Genomic DNA, 17,542 nt, shown 5'->3' on the forward strand with positions numbered 1-17,542 from the left:
TCTACAATGACAATATAGTTTTTGGTTAACAAGCAAATCCTGAATATTTTCATCAAGCATAGAACACCTATTTATGACCCAAGTACGGTTTAACATTATTAGAGCCCTCTAGACATGGAATAACACCCCTATAGTCACCTGTACACTCATATTGCCCAACATAGTAGACATAAGTAGACATATTAGATGTAAACAAGACATAACGTAGACTCACGCTTTCCTTGTGTTTTTTTCTGGACGGTGTAAAATACTACATATTAACGTCTTCCAATGCATCTTTTGAATGCCTTATATCTCTAGTTTGTTAATTCAGCCATTTTTATGCTTGAAAATGCCTATAGGCCAACAATAAGTGACATTTTATTAAATATGCATACTGTATGTTTCGACTAATAATGGGCTGTAGTCAACCACAATTCAGCACGATTATCTATTAACTCATTTTTCCTACTAACTGGAACCACGAATTGTTGAGGGATAACTAATCGTCGGAGATGAACACAAGGATACAGTAGCTCCATTCCATGCTGCTCCCCAACCCCCAACACATTCTGCTCCCATTCTCTCTTCAATTGCCATTGTTTACTCATGACACAATCTAGGTTTAAGTCCTAAATATGCCTCACACACTTTAATTAAAAACATTTAAATGAATGATAATATTAAAGGATCAATGAACAGATCAAACTGGAGTCACGGTGTAGCCTTCAGCCTGGTCGTCAGGCTAACGCTAAAGGCTAGCAGGCTAGAGGTTTCTCCAAACCATGTCTACATAATCCTCACTGCTAGCTTGTTGTAATTCCAGTAATGACTTAACATCACATATTAACTTGTGTTTTGAGACCGGATTAACTGTCCAAGATAGTGCTTCAACTTTGGCGTCTCACAGCACACAACTACGGTGCCTTCAAGGACCAGTGTGAACTCTTCAGTCAAGCATAAAGACTTTCTAACAGTGGTATGCTGTACATTTAATCTGCATTATTCATAAATTATAAAAAGGAAAATATACAAAATGTGAATACTGAATTGCAAATGTGCGGGGATGCACCGTATACTCTAAACCTTCATTTATATTCCTGTGGCCTTCCCACACAAGCAGATATTGTTGGAGACAGGATGTCAAATAAAGCGTTTGACCTCACCTTGACCAGAGTAGTGGTTGGCAAATGTGTACGTCTGGCAACGATAAAATCCTCCAGAAATTGGTATAAGAGGGCCTGAACTCGTCAAAGAGAATTCCCTACACGGAGATAAAAAAGAGCATTGTGAAATGCAAGTCATCAATTTATAAGTGCCACATAAAGCAAACAGCTACAAGTGTCAACAAAGGACATAATCTGCTTCTTTTCATCCCTGGAGTGAATCCTTTGGTCCTTGAAGGCATCACATAGATAACACATCCAAAGAGATAAAGCATACATTGCTGGATTTTCCCTGCGCAGTATGGACACGCTGAGCTGTCAACAGCGGAGAAGGCTGGGGGGGGGGGGGGGGGGGGGGGGGGGGGGGTCGGTTTGTAGCTTTTGGGAAGAGGTCAGGCCTCTTGCAGACTTTTCTAAAGCAGATTAACCTGATACTTGAATAAACAAAAACAAAAGTGATGAATCCCCAAACATCTCAGGCTTGGCTGATGACTCAAACATGGGGCCTATTGATCTCCACTCAAGCGTCCCGGGGGACTAGTTCCTTCTCTCACCGGGGGCCCCTCGGAACAGGCAACATGTAGAGCCTAACAAACGGAGTAATGACTTTGCTTTGCTGTTTTAACAAGGTGTGGGCCATAAAATATCTCGTTTCTAATGATGAAGGCCACTTGATTATCAATGGGGATCTAGCAACATGCTAGTCCAGGTCGCTGAAGGGCTGATGGTGTCTTCTTGTGCAGGTGGGGGCATTTAGCCACTTTGAGGGGGTGTCACTCCACAGCTACTTTCTGAATAATGGACGTCAAGTACACACTAACACATGATGCTTCTTTAATGTCATCATATGAAAGGAAAAATACATTCAATGATATGATTATATTTACTGTAAGTATAATTCATTCTTATATCTGCTTGTACTGTAAGACAAATACAGAAATGTAGTCCTAGTACTTTTGTTTCTCCATGACCAAAATGCCATCTCACAATATTGTTTTTCTACCAGGCACTTTCTATGTTAGGCCCATTTGTATAACATAAATGAATAAAGTATTTTTTTTTATCAAAAATTCTCATATTTAATCCTGCTTAAATAGGTACAGCATACAGTAGGTTAGATTCTGGGACCACCAGTAAATAATGGAGTCATTAAAATGTCTACTTTTGACAGTAGTATCCCTATCCTCCTCTAATTTCAGATAAACATTTGCAATAAAAGTGACTGTTGTATTTGAGTCATACGCTGGACAAAAAAACATTATCAGTGAAGCATAAACATAAACATGTAAAAGTTGTGGCCTTTTTTTAACAGGATGAATGAGATGTGTTTTCTTCAGAAAAAACAATTCAAGGAAAACTGACAAAACATTTAAGAAAAGTTTTTTTTTTAAGTCGCAAATGTGCAAATATCAACTATATTTTTAGTAGGGATGTCCGATATGCCGATATTGTCCAACTCACAATTTGCAATATCGATATCAGCTGATACAATATCAATATGTGTAACATGAATACAGTATTTTTTAAATATTGGTTTTCATGGTCTGGAAAAAAAAATGATATCAATATTAACCGATATCAATTTTTTATGCTGATAATTATCATTACCGGTAATTGTCCTTTCTGCAAAATACAAAAATTATACAAAAATATCAAAGTGCTTAGTTTTTTCACAATGCGGTCTGATCACACTAGTACATATATACAGTATACAGTACTGTAGGAATTCCCTATTACTGTACGCCAGATGAATGTAAAAAGACAAACAGTAAGACTGTGAGATCACCTTTTCATCAGGCGTGTTGTGGCGCACACGGCCCAGGTATCCACTGACATCATGCACGTTGGTGCATTTGGCAAAGAAGGATCCTCCTCGAAGTTGGAGAAGAACTCCACCTCAAGTTGTTCTGTCTGCAAGTCGTCCATGAACCTGTGTGAGAGAGCCAGGCGGCAGCTGTTGACAGGAAATGCCACCACCGGCGTTGCATGCGTAAAGCCACACTTAACTTGGTCACTGACAAAACCGCAAATGTAGCAGCAGAAGCAGAATTATCCTTTTTTCTCAGGTTCTATCACAAGAACGGATAATTCACTTTTCTAACATTTTGTCAAGAATTCAGCAAACGCTCTCGCTCGGCTGCACACTGCACCTTTTGCAAGCGGATCACGGTAAACATTAACGCTGACATTTACTTAACTATGCACAAAGCTGTAAAAATGTTAGTTAATAGCTGTACAGAGATTCGGCTATTGAATAATTAGTCAGAGTTAATGGTTAATTTCTCACTGTGCCTCAAACTAAACAGAGGCCAGTACAAACCCGGCCATGTAACAGAGCCACATTCTACTCTTTGCTCCGTGAACATCAGAGATTTGTACGTAAAACAAAAAAAAGAGCTAAACTCTTGGATGTCATGTATTGAATTCCCATATGAGAAAATAAATAAACAAGGCATAGCTACCTTGGTGAGATCAGAAAACAGAACATGACTGGTGCCACACTTGAGAACATCCCACATGCTCCGGGCCTCCGCATGCTGGCTGTCTTTATTGAAGGAAGCTGTACCTGCCATTCAATCTCTTAGAAGCTCCTAGAAGACAAAATACATCTGGAAAATGGGATCTAGATTAGGGAAAAACAAAAAAAGTTTGTGAAAATAATCTAATAATAGGTCTGGGTCAGTATGGAATGATTTCTGGCCTTTTTATCTTCTACATGAAACACTGACTGAACCAATCCTGGACCAAAGTCAGCCGAGTCAACCACTACACTCATCATGATGATCATTGACCAGATAACCAGGAATTGTGTTCAACCCCAGAGGTTCCACTGTATGTCCACACATGTAGAAACACAGCAGGCATGATGTCCTCCGTCTGAGAGGCCCATCACGTCTGACATGAGGCTGGCTGCAGCCATGCATGCAGTCTCTTGACAGGACATCGAACCAATGAATCACACACGCAGGGTGCAGGGTGCAGGGTGCAGCATGCAGGATGGAAGCCTGACAGCAGATTCATGCAAGGTTGGCAATGGAACTGAAGCCAAATACCTCATCGTTTTCATACCGGGTTGCAAAGGAAATCAGCTCAATGCGGACGGGACAACTGATTTAATAATTCATGTTAAATATTTACCAGTGCTGATTAAATGTTGGTTAAAAAGGAGTAAGATGGAGGCCAACACAACATGCAAACACTAGCTAGCTTATTGTATTGTGATTCATTTGTACGACATACACACTGGATGGGATATAAAAAATACGGGGTTCAAAATAGGGGGTCACTCTCATATATTATTGTACTAGGCACTGGTAGCAAAGTTGCACAGCAGTCGAGTGGTTAGCGCTAGGTTAATTGCTAGGTTAATTGGCCACTCCAAATTGTCCATAGGTATGAATGTGAGTGTGAATGGTTGTTTGACTATATGTGCCCTGTGATTGGCTGGCCACCAGTCCAGGGTGTACCCCGCCTCTCGCCCGAAGACAGCTGGGATAGGCTCCAGCACCCCCGACCCTCGTGAGGAAAAAGCGGTAGAAAATGAATGAATGAATGGTAGCAAAGTTGCACAGCAGTCGAGTGGTTAGCGCTAGGTTAATTGGCCACTCCAAATTGTCCATAGGTATGAATGTGAGTGTGAATGGTTGTTTGTCTATATGTGCCCTGTGATTGGCTGGCCACCAGTCGAGGGTGTACCCCGCCTCTCCCCCGAAGACAGCTGGGATAGGCTCCAGCATCCCAGTGAAAATTCATTCATAGATTAATGAATGAATGAATGATAGCAAAGTTTCACTCATGTCTGCCCTGACTACTGACTGACAGGTGCAGCTCCAAAAGTGTGTTTTTAATTTAGGACTTTCTTAAAAGTGATAATGTTTTATCCAAGTACAAAAATAATCAATTTCTAAAGAAGAAATCCCACGATGCAGATATTTACTTACTACTATCTAGGGACTACTGTATTCCTCCAATACCTTAGTGTTTGTTGATGACCATTAGCACGGAAGCCCTCGAGGGGGGCGTGTCTCTCTACAGCGTAGTGGCAGCCTCTGACCAATCACAAAAGAGTAGCAAAGACTCAAATAAACCTCGTATTGTTCCCGACTGGAATCCAGTATCATTTTATGAGCAGGTTTGGGCCCCTTTAAATATGGTTTGCAACAGTCCCAAATGTTTATCATCCCGTCATTGTCAGTTTTTACATGTTACTGGGCTGCGGGAGGATGTAAGACAGCTGATAAAACAGCTCTTCCTCCAGGCCTCGCTGCTTTTCACCAGGAGAGGAGATTTACAACATGATCCCACAGCTAATTACGGAACAAGACTTTAATGCACCTCGCTGTTGCCATCTCATGCCATGAAAAGATCCTGATACACTTGTAATTAGAACACAGTGGGGAAAGCCCAACCGCAGGCCTGAAGACATGTCTGTTTTTGCAACCAGTTCACTTTTGAACTTTTGCTGGAAGGAAACCAACAGTAATGCAGATGGAATCAAAACAAAACAGACACACCTCAAGTTGAAGACACACCAGGCAACACTGTATACAGTATGTACTAATATGCGTGCATGTGTGTGTGTGTGTGTGCGTGTGTGTGTGCTGAGTGCTCTCCGCAGTGACGCGTTGCTTTTTCTGGCTGGTATCGTCATGGTCAAAGCCATTACAAAAGGTAACCGGAGCCCAAATACCACTTCGCAAGAAACTGTAAAAATAAAACATGGGGGTCTGGACAGAAACGTTGTCAATCTTCAGTTAAGAGGTTTTTGAAGTACTACCTCTCGGTCCGGTGCTGACAAGTACATCAATCACGTGCACCGCTGTACCACACACACTGACATGCACACAGGCAACGAAAGCAGCGTATAAAATAAAATTGTACGAGGAAATGATGAGGATTTTGAGGAGCTTTATGAGAGTCTGGGTTGTGTCAGACCTTAAAACACCAGCATTTTTCTCCTCAATAGCCAAAGCCGACGCGGCGCTGCAAGGACTGACAGTCCAGCTGCAGCCTATAATGGAAAAACGGAAGGGTGCATGTATGCGTGAAAGAAATAGAGCATTAAGAGAAATTCCATACATAATTCATTTCGTATTTTAGAAGTGGAAGAGCGTTAGAAGAAGCTTTCAATTGATTTTGGAGTCATCAGGTTTATACGAGCCATGTTGGAAGATCCTGCATCCTATTTTCAAGCTTTATGAAAGCACAAACAGCGTCTTTGTTATATTTCCAAATCTGGAGTACCCATTTTAATGATCTTTTTGATGCTTATGTGGGCTTCAGATTAATGCAAGGCCTTCCAGAGATGCTAACTTGTGGCCCGGCGAGCTCCTCTATGCAGCGTGTGAGTGATAAAACCTCAAAGGGCAGCTCTTATCTCGCTATACAACTCTGCATGTTTACATCCACCTGCATGGAGCACAGCAGATGAAAGCCTCAGGCATGTTCTACCCTGCATGGAGAGGTTCCTACTGCAAGGAGGGCGAGCATGGATGCAGACGCTTGAAGCAGCATTGACCGATGCGACGGCTAGCTTGCTCATCTTCAATATTGGAGGCAGGATTATGTAATAGGTTAGCTAACAGCTGATCAAATTGATGGTCAGAATTGTTTTAAATCAGGCACGCTGGAGGCTGCGGTTATTTGGATGTTGTCGTGGGGTCTTTTGTGACCTCTTGGATGAGTTGTTGCTGCTCTCTTGGGGTCGTGTTGGTTGGCCCGGCCACTCCTGGGAAGTTTCGCCACTCGTTCGTGTTTTTGCCATGTGGAGATAATGACTCTCGCTGTGGTTTGCTGGAGTCCCAAAGCTTTAGAAATGGATTTATAACATTTTCTACACTGATCGATCTCAATTAATCTTTTTCACACAGAGCCATGTGGGTTTGGATTGTTTTTCTCTCTTAATAATAAAAAAAATTAATTAAACTGCATTTCTTGTATAATATAATTGTATGATATTCTCATTTAGTGAGATGCACCGTGGTTATAAATTAATTCCCGTGCATATTTTTCAACTTGATTCACAAAATTTTGCAATCCTTTTTGATTCGAATTGATCATGCAGAAGGAAATGCTGAATTAGAAAGAAACACAAAAAGAAATTGTCACATTTCTCTTTGTAGGGACTTGCCTGCAGGAAGCAGCACTTGACTTGCTGATGACACCTGGATAGGAGAGAAGAATTAGTCCAGAAACAAACAAAAAAAAAACCCAAGATGTTCCTTTTCTCCCGTAATGTGGCGTCAAATAGCGTCACTTAGTTTGCTCAAGGTGTTTACAGATGTTCAAAGTCGTGCATCCCAGATGAATAAGCCAACCAAAGAAAGAGTGCACGCCTTCAGACAAGAGTAATCTTCTCACGCTGACTGATAGCATCTTAAAAGGTGCCTTTTGACTTCATGCTTGGTGTTCCCCTCACACAAACACAGGCTTTACAACCGAGCTGACCTATCTGGACACAAACCCAAACAAATTTAAGGCCTACGGCTTCTGATCGTGTTTGGGTAACAAGGTGTAATACATTCTCAAGTGATGTGTCACTGATTGAGAATGGCCGATTCAGCTTTTGTGTCGCGTCCTTCAGCTCCCTTTGTTGTGTGACACGGAGATGGGAAGAGTAAGTGTCAGGAGCCATCTCGGGAGGATCCTCTCCTGTGCCTCTGAAAGCATTCCCAAGCTTTTGTTTGCTCGGGGAGATAGAGAATCGTGCAAAGATAGTTCTGGGTGACTGGCTCAGGGTGTTATGGGAAAAGCATTCGGGTTGGAGGTTTGCTGCAGGATGACTTCCAGGTAAAAGAACACTTGAAGGTAACCGATTTTTGGTTATGTTTGTTTATGTGAAAATGCAGATGCCAAAGTTCACGTGAAATCGGGCACGCCGAAGAGCTCCATCTTCTCCCCACTGTGGCAGCTACGGCTTTATAATGACAACAGATCTTTGCCTTCAAAGCCTAAACGGGTTCAAGAAAGGGAAAAAAAAAACTTTTAAGATTCCAGCCATGTCTCACCAATACCACACACCTTCACTCCTGGAAGCCGCCCCCCCATCTCCTCCACCACCTTCCCTCCCACCAGCTCAGCCTCTGAGCTCAAGTAGATGTTGTTAGACAATACAAAGAATTCCACAGAAACACTTCATACAGAGTGGCAGTCCCGGAGATGTAATCCAATGCCATTCTTAGGCTTCATAATGTCCGTAGTGATCGGGGGGTGGCCAGCGGGACAAGTCTCGACATAGCTGGGTTCAAACAGCTCCCTCATTCTGGAAAGCAACGCTTTGTTCACAGATCAATCCGGTCCTTTTTTCCCCTGACAAAGCCGCAACGTTTAACAGCAGGATTAAAAGCCCCCAATCCCAACACTGGCACTTAGCTAAAGCAACACATGGAGAGCACAGGAGGGAGATCTGATGCTCCACTGGCTCGCCTCACCCACGGTGGGATGGGGGGGGAATGAAACCCGTTTTTGGTCCTCTTTTTTTTATGTAACCTCACTCTGGTTTGCACTTAAGGTGGCCAACAGGTCGGCTTCGGTTTTGTTCTGTGTTTGTGTGTTTTTGGTTTTGGTTCTGTTGGATGTTTCAGCAGTCTGACAGCCTGATAGGTCTGCCCAGGTCTGCCCTGGTCTGCCCTGGTCTGCCCTGGTCTGCCCTGGTCTGCCCTGGCTGGCAGTATTTGTGATCAAGACAGCAAAACATGTTTTATTGAGTACATTAATCTTGTTCATTTTTTAAAACTTTTTCTGGTGTCACTTGGAATCATGTGATCAGGTATGGACTCGTCACCCTGGCAGAGTGACTGGGCGGGTCATTGTTTTGCCATTGCCTTTACCAGCATGAGCCATCAAGTAAATGGGCAAGACAACAAAAACAGAAAAAGCCATGACAAATTGGAACAGGGCACATTTTGACAAACAACCATTCACACTCACATTCATACCTATGGACAATTTGGATTAACCTTTTTGGAATGTGGGAGGAAACCGGAGTACCCGGACAAAACCCACACACGCATGGGAAGAACATGTGGATCTCCTGACCATGCACCCCCTTACAAAGACAAATATTTTTTTTTTCGCTTTTGTTAATATATTTAACGCTAAAATATAATACTAAAAAATGTACATTTGTTTGGAAAAAATAAAAATTGCTTTAGGGTTTTATTGATTTGTCCGTACTTTGCATAGCTTCTAACAACATGAAGACATCACATCTAAAACAGGTTAATGACATCAACTAAAGTCTTGCTAGAACACACCAAAAACACCAAGTCCAGTTGTAGCTTACCTTTTCTGTGACGAAACCGACAAAAAAGTTGCAAGTTAGTTTCCAATGTTTGTTTTGATTTCTAAAAATACATTTCAGGGGCGGATTCGATTTGATGTGAATACAGAACCAGGAAACAAAAAGTGAAATCCGTGTTCACGTGGTCACCAATGCACCCTGCGTATCGCTGCCAGTGCATTCCAACGGCCAATAAAGCAGCAGATAAGGCCGAGGCGTCGTAAAACACATGGCAAGCATAATGACGTTGATAACACTGGTAATAACCGGGAATTGACACATTTTAGAGCCTGCATGGAAATCTGGAATGATGATTGCTATGTGAGTGCTGTCCGCCACCAAGGTGAACGACACGGCTCAGTGCTGCGTATATTAATAATAATAATAACATTTCTAACTCATTTCATTCAGCCATCAGTTAACTGTTATTTATTATTACCTGATATTGCAGAAAAATGCTGAGTAATTGCATTTGGGCTTCCCAGCATGCCCTGCAAGTTAAAAACGAGTGTAAAATAATATTGTTTTGCGTGTAATTTACTGTTTTGATACACATGTAGTTTGTGTGGTACAGTTACTGTACATTGTGGTTGCACTGTGAGTAAGTTAGGCATTTGGGTTGATTAGCTTCTGTCGGTTTGTGATGTGTGAGTAAAAATGCAACTGATTTTTCACATGAAATGTTGCATTTAAGGAACCTGCTCAAGCATGTTTGCCTCTGATTCCTTTGATTCCAACTAAGTCTTTACCAATATGGGGCAAATATGATGTTTTTTCTATCAATGAAAAATAAATAAATTGTATTTTTGTGGGGTCGCAAATGCTGAATATGCAAATATACAGGCAAAACAAACACTAAATACATTTTGTGTCTGTATTCCAACAACAGACTACAGACTGCAGGTCAGGAACCAATCACGGTACTCAAAATGGCTCCTGATTACATTTATGACAATACTGCTGCATCATTTTGTCGTTGAGGATGTCAGGTTTGTTGCCACATAAATGAGCCATAAACGCGGGGTTGCTGGTAAAGATGTCTATCTTTATGCAGGTGTTATGACTGAAGCCTCGACATATCGTCTCATGATACTTAACATGCACTTCGCACTTCCCCGACACAGCGACATAACCTCTTTTGTTTCATGTAAGCATCTGTGGGAGACACGTTATAAAATGTGTGGAAAAGGGCCGGGATAACAGCACGTGGAAGATGATTGGCTGAATGCTCTGTCTGTCAGGCCCATGAGATCAACAAAAGATGAAGCTGCCAGCACATCAAAGCCCGACTGGGGTAAAATTGATAACATGAAACAGAACATTCTGTATTTTTCTTTGAACGTCGTGATTCAAAACCGAAGCTTCAAATCTTCTTCCAGAATCTTCTTTAAAAGGTTAAGTGTCATCGGGACAGTAAATCTTTGCAACTGGAAGTTGAAGTTGAAGGTATTTATCTGATAACTGGACTGAGGTGTGATTAGACAAATTGCTACTGAGCCGCCTGGTCAAATTATCAACAGGGAAACAAAGATAGCAGCACTCGTGCGCGTCCCACAATGACAACATGAGAAGTCCGAGTGGAAATGTGCCTACTTAGCATATAGTCAGGAGTGCAAAGACATAGTGAACAATCTAAGGTTATTGACATTTTTATTTATTTTTGTTTTATTTTGTAAAAAGGCTAAAAAATATATTTTCAAAAACAATGCATTGTGTTATTTATTAGTATAAATATTTAAGCTTGTTGACATTTTTGCAGGGTTTTTTTTGGATTCTTGGGTATTCCAAACATGTTTATGTTGAAGAGCCATATGTGGCCGTAGGTGTGAATGTGGTAGTTCTTGCATAAATGTGTGAAAGGTAACAGGTATTCTCGTGCAGTGGTTCTCAGCTTGTTTGGCTGCCCCCCCCCCTCCCCCCTCAGTGACATGCAGTGGCCCAAATTGCAGAAATGTTTCAACCCAAGCTTCTCAAATATCTTATTTTTCAAGGCACTGTTTATAACGATTATGTGGCTGCCTGCGCATTGACCCCCGCGACCCACTGAAAACAGTTCCTCGAGCCACTTTTGGGTCATGACCCACCAGTTGAGAAAATATCATTACATATATCCACAAACAACCATGCATGATTTTGGGCTGTGTTTGTATTCCTACATTGTATCTGCGTATTTGTAGTGGTCCAATAATAAAGGCTGGGATTATTTGGACTACTTCATTCACTCAGAGGTATGCTGGAGCCTATCCCAGCTGGACCCTGGACTGGTTGCCAGTCAATCACAGGGCACATACACTCATACATATGGACAATGAACCTAACACGCATATTTTCACTACTTTCTTTCAAGTCATTGTTCCCGGTCACAAGTGAGCTCGTCCAAAGTATGAAAATCACAACAAAATGTCATTTGGTAGATTGATTAATGGAGTAAATGTCTTGGCGTTGGATTCATACTCACTGAGTGGAGTCAGCAAGGCTGATGTGATGAAGTGGAGAGGAGTCAAGTACATCTGACCGGGCAGAATGTATTTTTTTGTATGAAGACATGTAAACATCTCCATCATCCAATCCATATGTGTTAGCCTGCAAACAAACACAAACACAAGACAAATCAAAACAGGAACAAAAACTCTCAGAGAGATGTTTTTTGCTAAAATGCATGGAAGCCCCTCCTGTCACGAACAAACAAAGGAGCCCTTGCTGGAATTGGACAGGGTGCATGTTGTGTCGGCTCTATTTTTCATCCCTTTGCACCAGATAATGTACCTACAAATGTTCAATCCCAATCAGATCAGAGGACTGGCCTGGTGAGGACAGAATGGATCTGTCTGTCCCGTGGCACAGTGCCAGGTCCAGTGGGCGCAGAGAATGCGTACCCCCTCCACTTAACCATTAATCTCCCCCTAACTAACTTCCCCCAGCAGTCATCACATGTCAGCACTGTGTACCAGGACCAGGACTCCTGCCTGTGCAGAGGATTTTAAATATATAATGTAAACTTGAATTTTAATTAATAAAAAAAGAGTACCAATGTTTTGGGAAATGAGTTCAATTAGCAAAAACATTTTTTATGTAATCAGTTTATCTTCAGTGACAGTGATGTGAATCAAATACTGTGCACAAAGTGATAGTAGTTTTACAATGTGTCATTTACTTAATTAATGGGATGAATGACTATAATAATTTTGTGCAAAATAAATCATCAAAACAACACAAAAGATAGAAATTTCTGAAATACAAAAAGGAACCAGCAAGGCACAGCTGAGGGGTTGCAGGCTCCAATTGCCTTTTGTGATACTTGTACTAAAAACTAGTACTAAAAACTAGTACTTGTACTAAAAACCTACTTACAGCTAAAACAAGGCTTAAAGCAAAAACTAATGAATTATGAACAAAAACATTTGGTTTGAGAAGCTATTAGGTCACGTGAGTGAGCTGTATCAGCACCAAAGATGGCGGACAGCTCCTGATAATGACGACATTCAAGTACAGTACTTTCACGTGCAACATATGACGTCATGGTCAGCCTGGCAGCCTGCTTGGCGCGTCGCCTGTGAGGCTGAGCCGCAGTGGAGCGTCGGCGTGACTTTATACCCACGAACGAGGAAGCAACTTGGAACGCTTGGAAGGACGTTTTTTGGTGCCCACGTCCATCTCCAGGGCTGTGGGCCAGCGACTGGCGGCCATGCTTGTTTACGCTCACGCGCCGGAACCCTTGACACGCGAGGCAAGCGGTGGGTAGTTCAGGTCCAACTGGGATTTATGGCTACCGCAGCTAACATCGCTTAAATAAACACTTTTAAACAAGACGCTTGTATACTTTTTTTTAAAAACACTTTTAACTCTGCAGCTTTACGACTCTTGTGGGAGTTCTTAGTAAGACGAGCCCTGCCGGGGCTTGCCTCAAAAGTGTGACAGCCCCGCCCCTTCCTACGTCTCTGCCTTTGCACCTGCCTGCTTACCTTGACTGCCACTTTGAGCTCAAACCTCCCGGGAGCGACTTACCTGCCTGCCCGCACTGCAGCTTTTACGCATCCTTTCGCCTCCCCACGGACCCACGCGGGCATCAACCTCCGTCACGACCAGGTATGCAGCGTGAAGCGTGGTAGGAAGAGACAGACAGAGAGAGAGAGAGAGAGAGAGAGAGAGAGAGAGGAAGAAGCGTGAATTTGCAGAGTGTGGAGCGCCAGTGGAGAGAAAGGCATTGCACAACGTGGACATGTTTATAACGGAGAACATGCAATAAGTCATCGCGGCTTTCCACGCAAGAGTGCTCACTCTGTGAACTTCGCCCACTGTGGGCTCGACGATGGCTGCTGCTTCTCTCGGGGAAGTTGGAGGCGTCCTGAACGGCATTGGTGATGGGATCGCTCACGTCGGATCCCATTTCGTCCTGACCCCACTCGTGGACGGTCCCACCCTGCTGGGGGAGCACCTCATACCCGGAGACAGACTGTCCCGCAGCACCACCGCGGATTTAACGCACCTCAAAGGGATCCTGAGAAGGAGGCAACTGTACTGCAGGACCGGCTTCCATCTGGAGATACTTCCGGATGGCACCGTGCAAGGAACCAGAAAGGACCACAGTCGTTTCGGTATTAATAACAACAACAATACAACATTTATCTTTTATCATTTAGACATGATAGTGGCATTTCTAACTGTAATTTATCATACATTATCTTCTCTTCCAGGTATTTTGGAATTCATAAGCCTTGCTGTTGGCTTAATAAGCATTCGTGGGGTGGACAGTGGACTTTATCTGGGGATGAACGATAAAGGAGAGCTCTATGGCTCTGTGAGTACCTTCTTTTGCTTCTTTTTAGATGCTATCAGCTGGTATAGGCTGTTCAAGTAGCATTTAGCATTTCACTCCATGTCATAACACTGTGAAGATAAAAGCATAGAAATCATATATAGTGTACACAAAGGGTTGTCCAGACATTTGATATTTTTTTTAATAAATATTTGTAATAAAAAGGCTAGAAAACACAGCTTTGTGTATAGATGCCAAAGTATAACAAGATTCCAACTTGTGCTTGTTATATTAGACTTCTTGCTCTTCTTTAAAAATGGAATTCTACTTAAAAAGAAACAAGTTGCGTGCAGCAAATGGCCCCCGGGCTGCATTTCGCCCACCCCTGCTGCACTCTGTATCCAAAAACATACAAACGCCATCAAAGAAAGATGCAAATGGAGGGAAGAAAAAGTTCCAAATGTTTAGCAGGCTACCTGAGGGATGTCCCTTTTTAAAAACATACATGATTCTTATAATGATATAATATGATATAATGATGTTCAGGGTGGTGTGAAGATGATGCTCCAGCTAAACAGTAACGATGATTACTAATGAGACACAGGGAACCACCAGCAAAAGTGCAAAGAAGTGTCACGCCATGCCAAACAGAAATAGAAAACTTAAATAACAATAAACAAGGTCAGGTAAAACCAAACTAAAGACAACCTGAAGATGAGATAAAGCAGCGAAAGACTGCTGCATATTTACATCCATGCGTCTTGTTTAATGTGCTGGACAATATTGGGAGCTGATTTCAAGCCAATGTCCAGCATCTCCAGTCCTTGGTCTTTAAAGAGGGACATCCCTCAGGTCTGGCACCCTGGTATCCTGGCAAACTTACGTTTTTTTTGTGTGAAATCGTAGCATTTTTCTTATGCGGTCGTTTTCCTAGTTTGGCATTTGCAGCAATTTCCTGCTATTTGTGTTTTCTGGTGTTTGTGGTTTTGGATTATTTCTGCGTTTGGGAAGTTTGGGCGTTGCTGCGCATTTGTCCTCGTCAGGCTACCGTACAAATGCTATTTTAATACCACTGTGATCACAGGACAGCGAGTCTTAAATGGTTTCTCTTTGTTGTCAGGAGAAGCTGACAGCCGAATGCGTCTTCAGGGAGCAGTTTGAGGAGAACTGGTACAACACATACTCGTCCAACCTCTACAAACACGGAGACAAAGGGACTCGTTACTTTGTGGCTTTAAACAAAGACGGGACACCGAGAGATGGGACTAAATCCAGGCGGCATCAGAAATTCACACACTTCCTGCCCAGGCCCGTCGACCCCGATCGCGTGCCAGAGCTGTACAGGGACATCCTGGGCCACAGCTGAGACCCGCCAAGGTCCGGGGTGCGGATCGCTGCTGCCACCCTCACAGGATGGACACAGGCGGTGCAGGCTGCCCAACCGGCAGGGATAAAGGCACCGGGGCCCCTTCTAGGAATGCACGGGCATCTCTCAGCGGCCGCAGACAGGCTAGACTGTTTGACTCTGTCAGTCTGCACGCTCGCCATGAGGGGTTCGTTTGTCTGAGTGGACGGAAGAGTCTCAAAGTACCTGCGTGGAATAGGAGACCAAAGGGAAGCGGCCTTCTTTTTCCGATGAGTCCGTGGGAACGTGTTTGTTGGGGTGTTTATTTGGTCTCTTCCAAACGACTTTGAAGGAAGTCACTGACTTTTTTTTCTTCAAGAAGAGCAAAAGTGTAACGCTTTATTTATTCCTTTTAGATACATATATTTATGTTATATATTTATTTATTTCAGAATATATTTTTACATTTAGATACATGCAATATAGGGAAACCACTAGAAACTGTATGAATGATGTAAAGCGGTGGTGTCCAAAGTGTCACAAAGAACTAAAATGCCACAAAAAATTGAAAAAACAGAGAAAAAAACACAATGTTGACACTAATAAGTCATAACACAAAGCTTTGTCTTCATATCTAAATACATCAAAGTGGGCCTCACATCCTTTAATTGGCTCTAAAAGGCTTGGACACCACTGATGTAAAGACTGAAACACTGTACTATTCTGTCGTTTATTCCGAGGAAAGCTCGCCACTACTGTACCGCCACCGATACTGTACATCGGCGACATTTGTAACTCCCGTTTTTCATCACGCGTTCCGGCCAGGTGTCATAAACCGGAAGAGAAATTATTCATGTCAAACAATAAATGACGATATCATCACTGTATGTTCTTTTAAGTGTCGGAATCTGAGCTAACGAGGTTCCAAAGTCGACCGGATGGCGTTATCTTCCGCAACATATAAACCTGCTCGCAAGATCAATGTTGTGTTTCTTCATGGGTAGCGCCATGCTTGTATAAGAACTGCATAAAAAAAACCTCAAAGTCCACAATGGGCTGAAGGGGACAGTTAGGGAATAATTGACCTCTAGCACGGCTTAGTGGGCGAATAAACGTGGAGGTCAGAGTGATAAAGATTAGGTGACAGCTTTAGGACTGGATTGCTATCCAACACAATAATGCTCACTTTTGATTGGCTGTCATCATTTGTGTGTATTATTATGGTTGCGGTGGTGTCGCATCCTCATTTCTAATATTTCTCTCTCATGAAGTACGTCTCATGTATATTTTTAGGATGCCACATTCTCATATCTGCACACGGTTTTCTCCACAGTCGGCAGCAGATGTGTGCTGAAGCATGAAAGCTCAGCCTGTGATGTTTGCGTGCGTGTGATGGTGAGCCAGGGGGGACGTCTCCATGCACGGAGCCAAACCCTGCTGCCAGCTCTCTCTTTTTTTTTTTTTTTTTAAAGTGTGTGTGTGTGTGTGTCATACTTTGGGACTTTCCCACTTGCACACCTTAAACATTAACATGCCTCTGTCATCGATTCATGTCAACAGCATCCAGGGGGAATTATGCATGCATGCCTATCATGATATGAAACTCTTCATGTGATAATGTCACTAAACGCCCCGCTTCGCTTCACAGCAGTGATGGATGGGTGTGTTCGTCTACACCTGTCCACTAAATCTAGCATATCATAGACATATATATATATTCACAGAAATAATCCACTAAACTTTGTAGATGGGTGGCATATGGAGTAAGATAAAGGAATGTGGAGTCACTATGAAATCAAAGGAACCACCAACCCCAGGAATCCTAATGGCAACGCCTCCTCCGTCATCCTCCGTGAACACGGAAGTTCTAATAAACAACCCAGAAGATATTCAGTATCCTTGCATGGCTTTTTACACATTCCGGAACAATCTGGCCTTGGCAGAGGTCTGCACTCAACATTCATTCATTCATTTTCTACCGCTTATCCACACGAGGGTCAAGGTGGGTGCTGGAG

At 42.7% G+C, this 17,542-nt stretch overlaps 2 protein-coding genes across 3 annotated transcripts in view; one reads left to right on the forward strand and one right to left on the reverse strand.

Moving 5' to 3' along the window:
• Window positions 1–13,586, reverse strand: part of snx25 (sorting nexin 25) — a 27,810-nt gene extending 14,224 nt beyond the window's left edge. The window contains exons 1-5 of one of the 2 annotated variants that reach the window (XM_058063113.1): window positions 13,432–13,586; window positions 11,885–12,009; window positions 3,608–3,736; window positions 2,932–3,075; window positions 1,146–1,243 (exon numbers count right to left, since the gene is read on the reverse strand). The gene's annotated coding sequence lies outside the window, so the exon portion shown is untranslated. Of the gene's footprint in view, window positions 1–1,145; window positions 1,244–2,931; window positions 3,086–3,607; window positions 3,737–11,884; window positions 12,010–13,431 lie in introns of those variants that run through there. The other variant, XM_058063114.1, reaches the window with a different exon arrangement.
• Window positions 13,431–16,404, forward strand: fgf20b (fibroblast growth factor 20b). Its single transcript, XM_058063120.1, has 3 exons — window positions 13,431–14,021; window positions 14,121–14,224; window positions 15,303–16,404. Exons 1-3 carry the CDS (start codon window positions 13,736–13,738, stop codon window positions 15,546–15,548), a joined length of 636 nt encoding a protein of 211 aa, XP_057919103.1. The 5' UTR covers window positions 13,431–13,735; the 3' UTR covers window positions 15,549–16,404.
• Window positions 16,405–17,542: the final 1,138 nt, after the last annotated feature.

The sequence above is a fragment of the Doryrhamphus excisus genome, chromosome 23, assembly GCF_030265055.1.
Source record: "Doryrhamphus excisus isolate RoL2022-K1 chromosome 23, RoL_Dexc_1.0, whole genome shotgun sequence".
In the NCBI taxonomy this organism is placed as follows: domain Eukaryota; kingdom Metazoa; phylum Chordata; class Actinopteri; order Syngnathiformes; family Syngnathidae; genus Doryrhamphus; species Doryrhamphus excisus.

Excerpts from the sequence above, each read along its gene's own strand:
- fgf20b (XM_058063120.1), top strand. The coding sequence starts at position 13,736 with ATGGCTGCTGCTTCTCTCGGGGAAGTTGGAGGCGTCCTGAACGGCATT. Across the intron at positions 14,022-14,120 it reads AAAGGACCACAGTCGTTTCG|GTATTTTGGAATTCATAAGC; the intron begins GTATTAATAACA and ends CTTCTCTTCCAG. Across the intron at positions 14,225-15,302 it reads AAGGAGAGCTCTATGGCTCT|GAGAAGCTGACAGCCGAATG; the intron begins GTGAGTACCTTC and ends CTTTGTTGTCAG.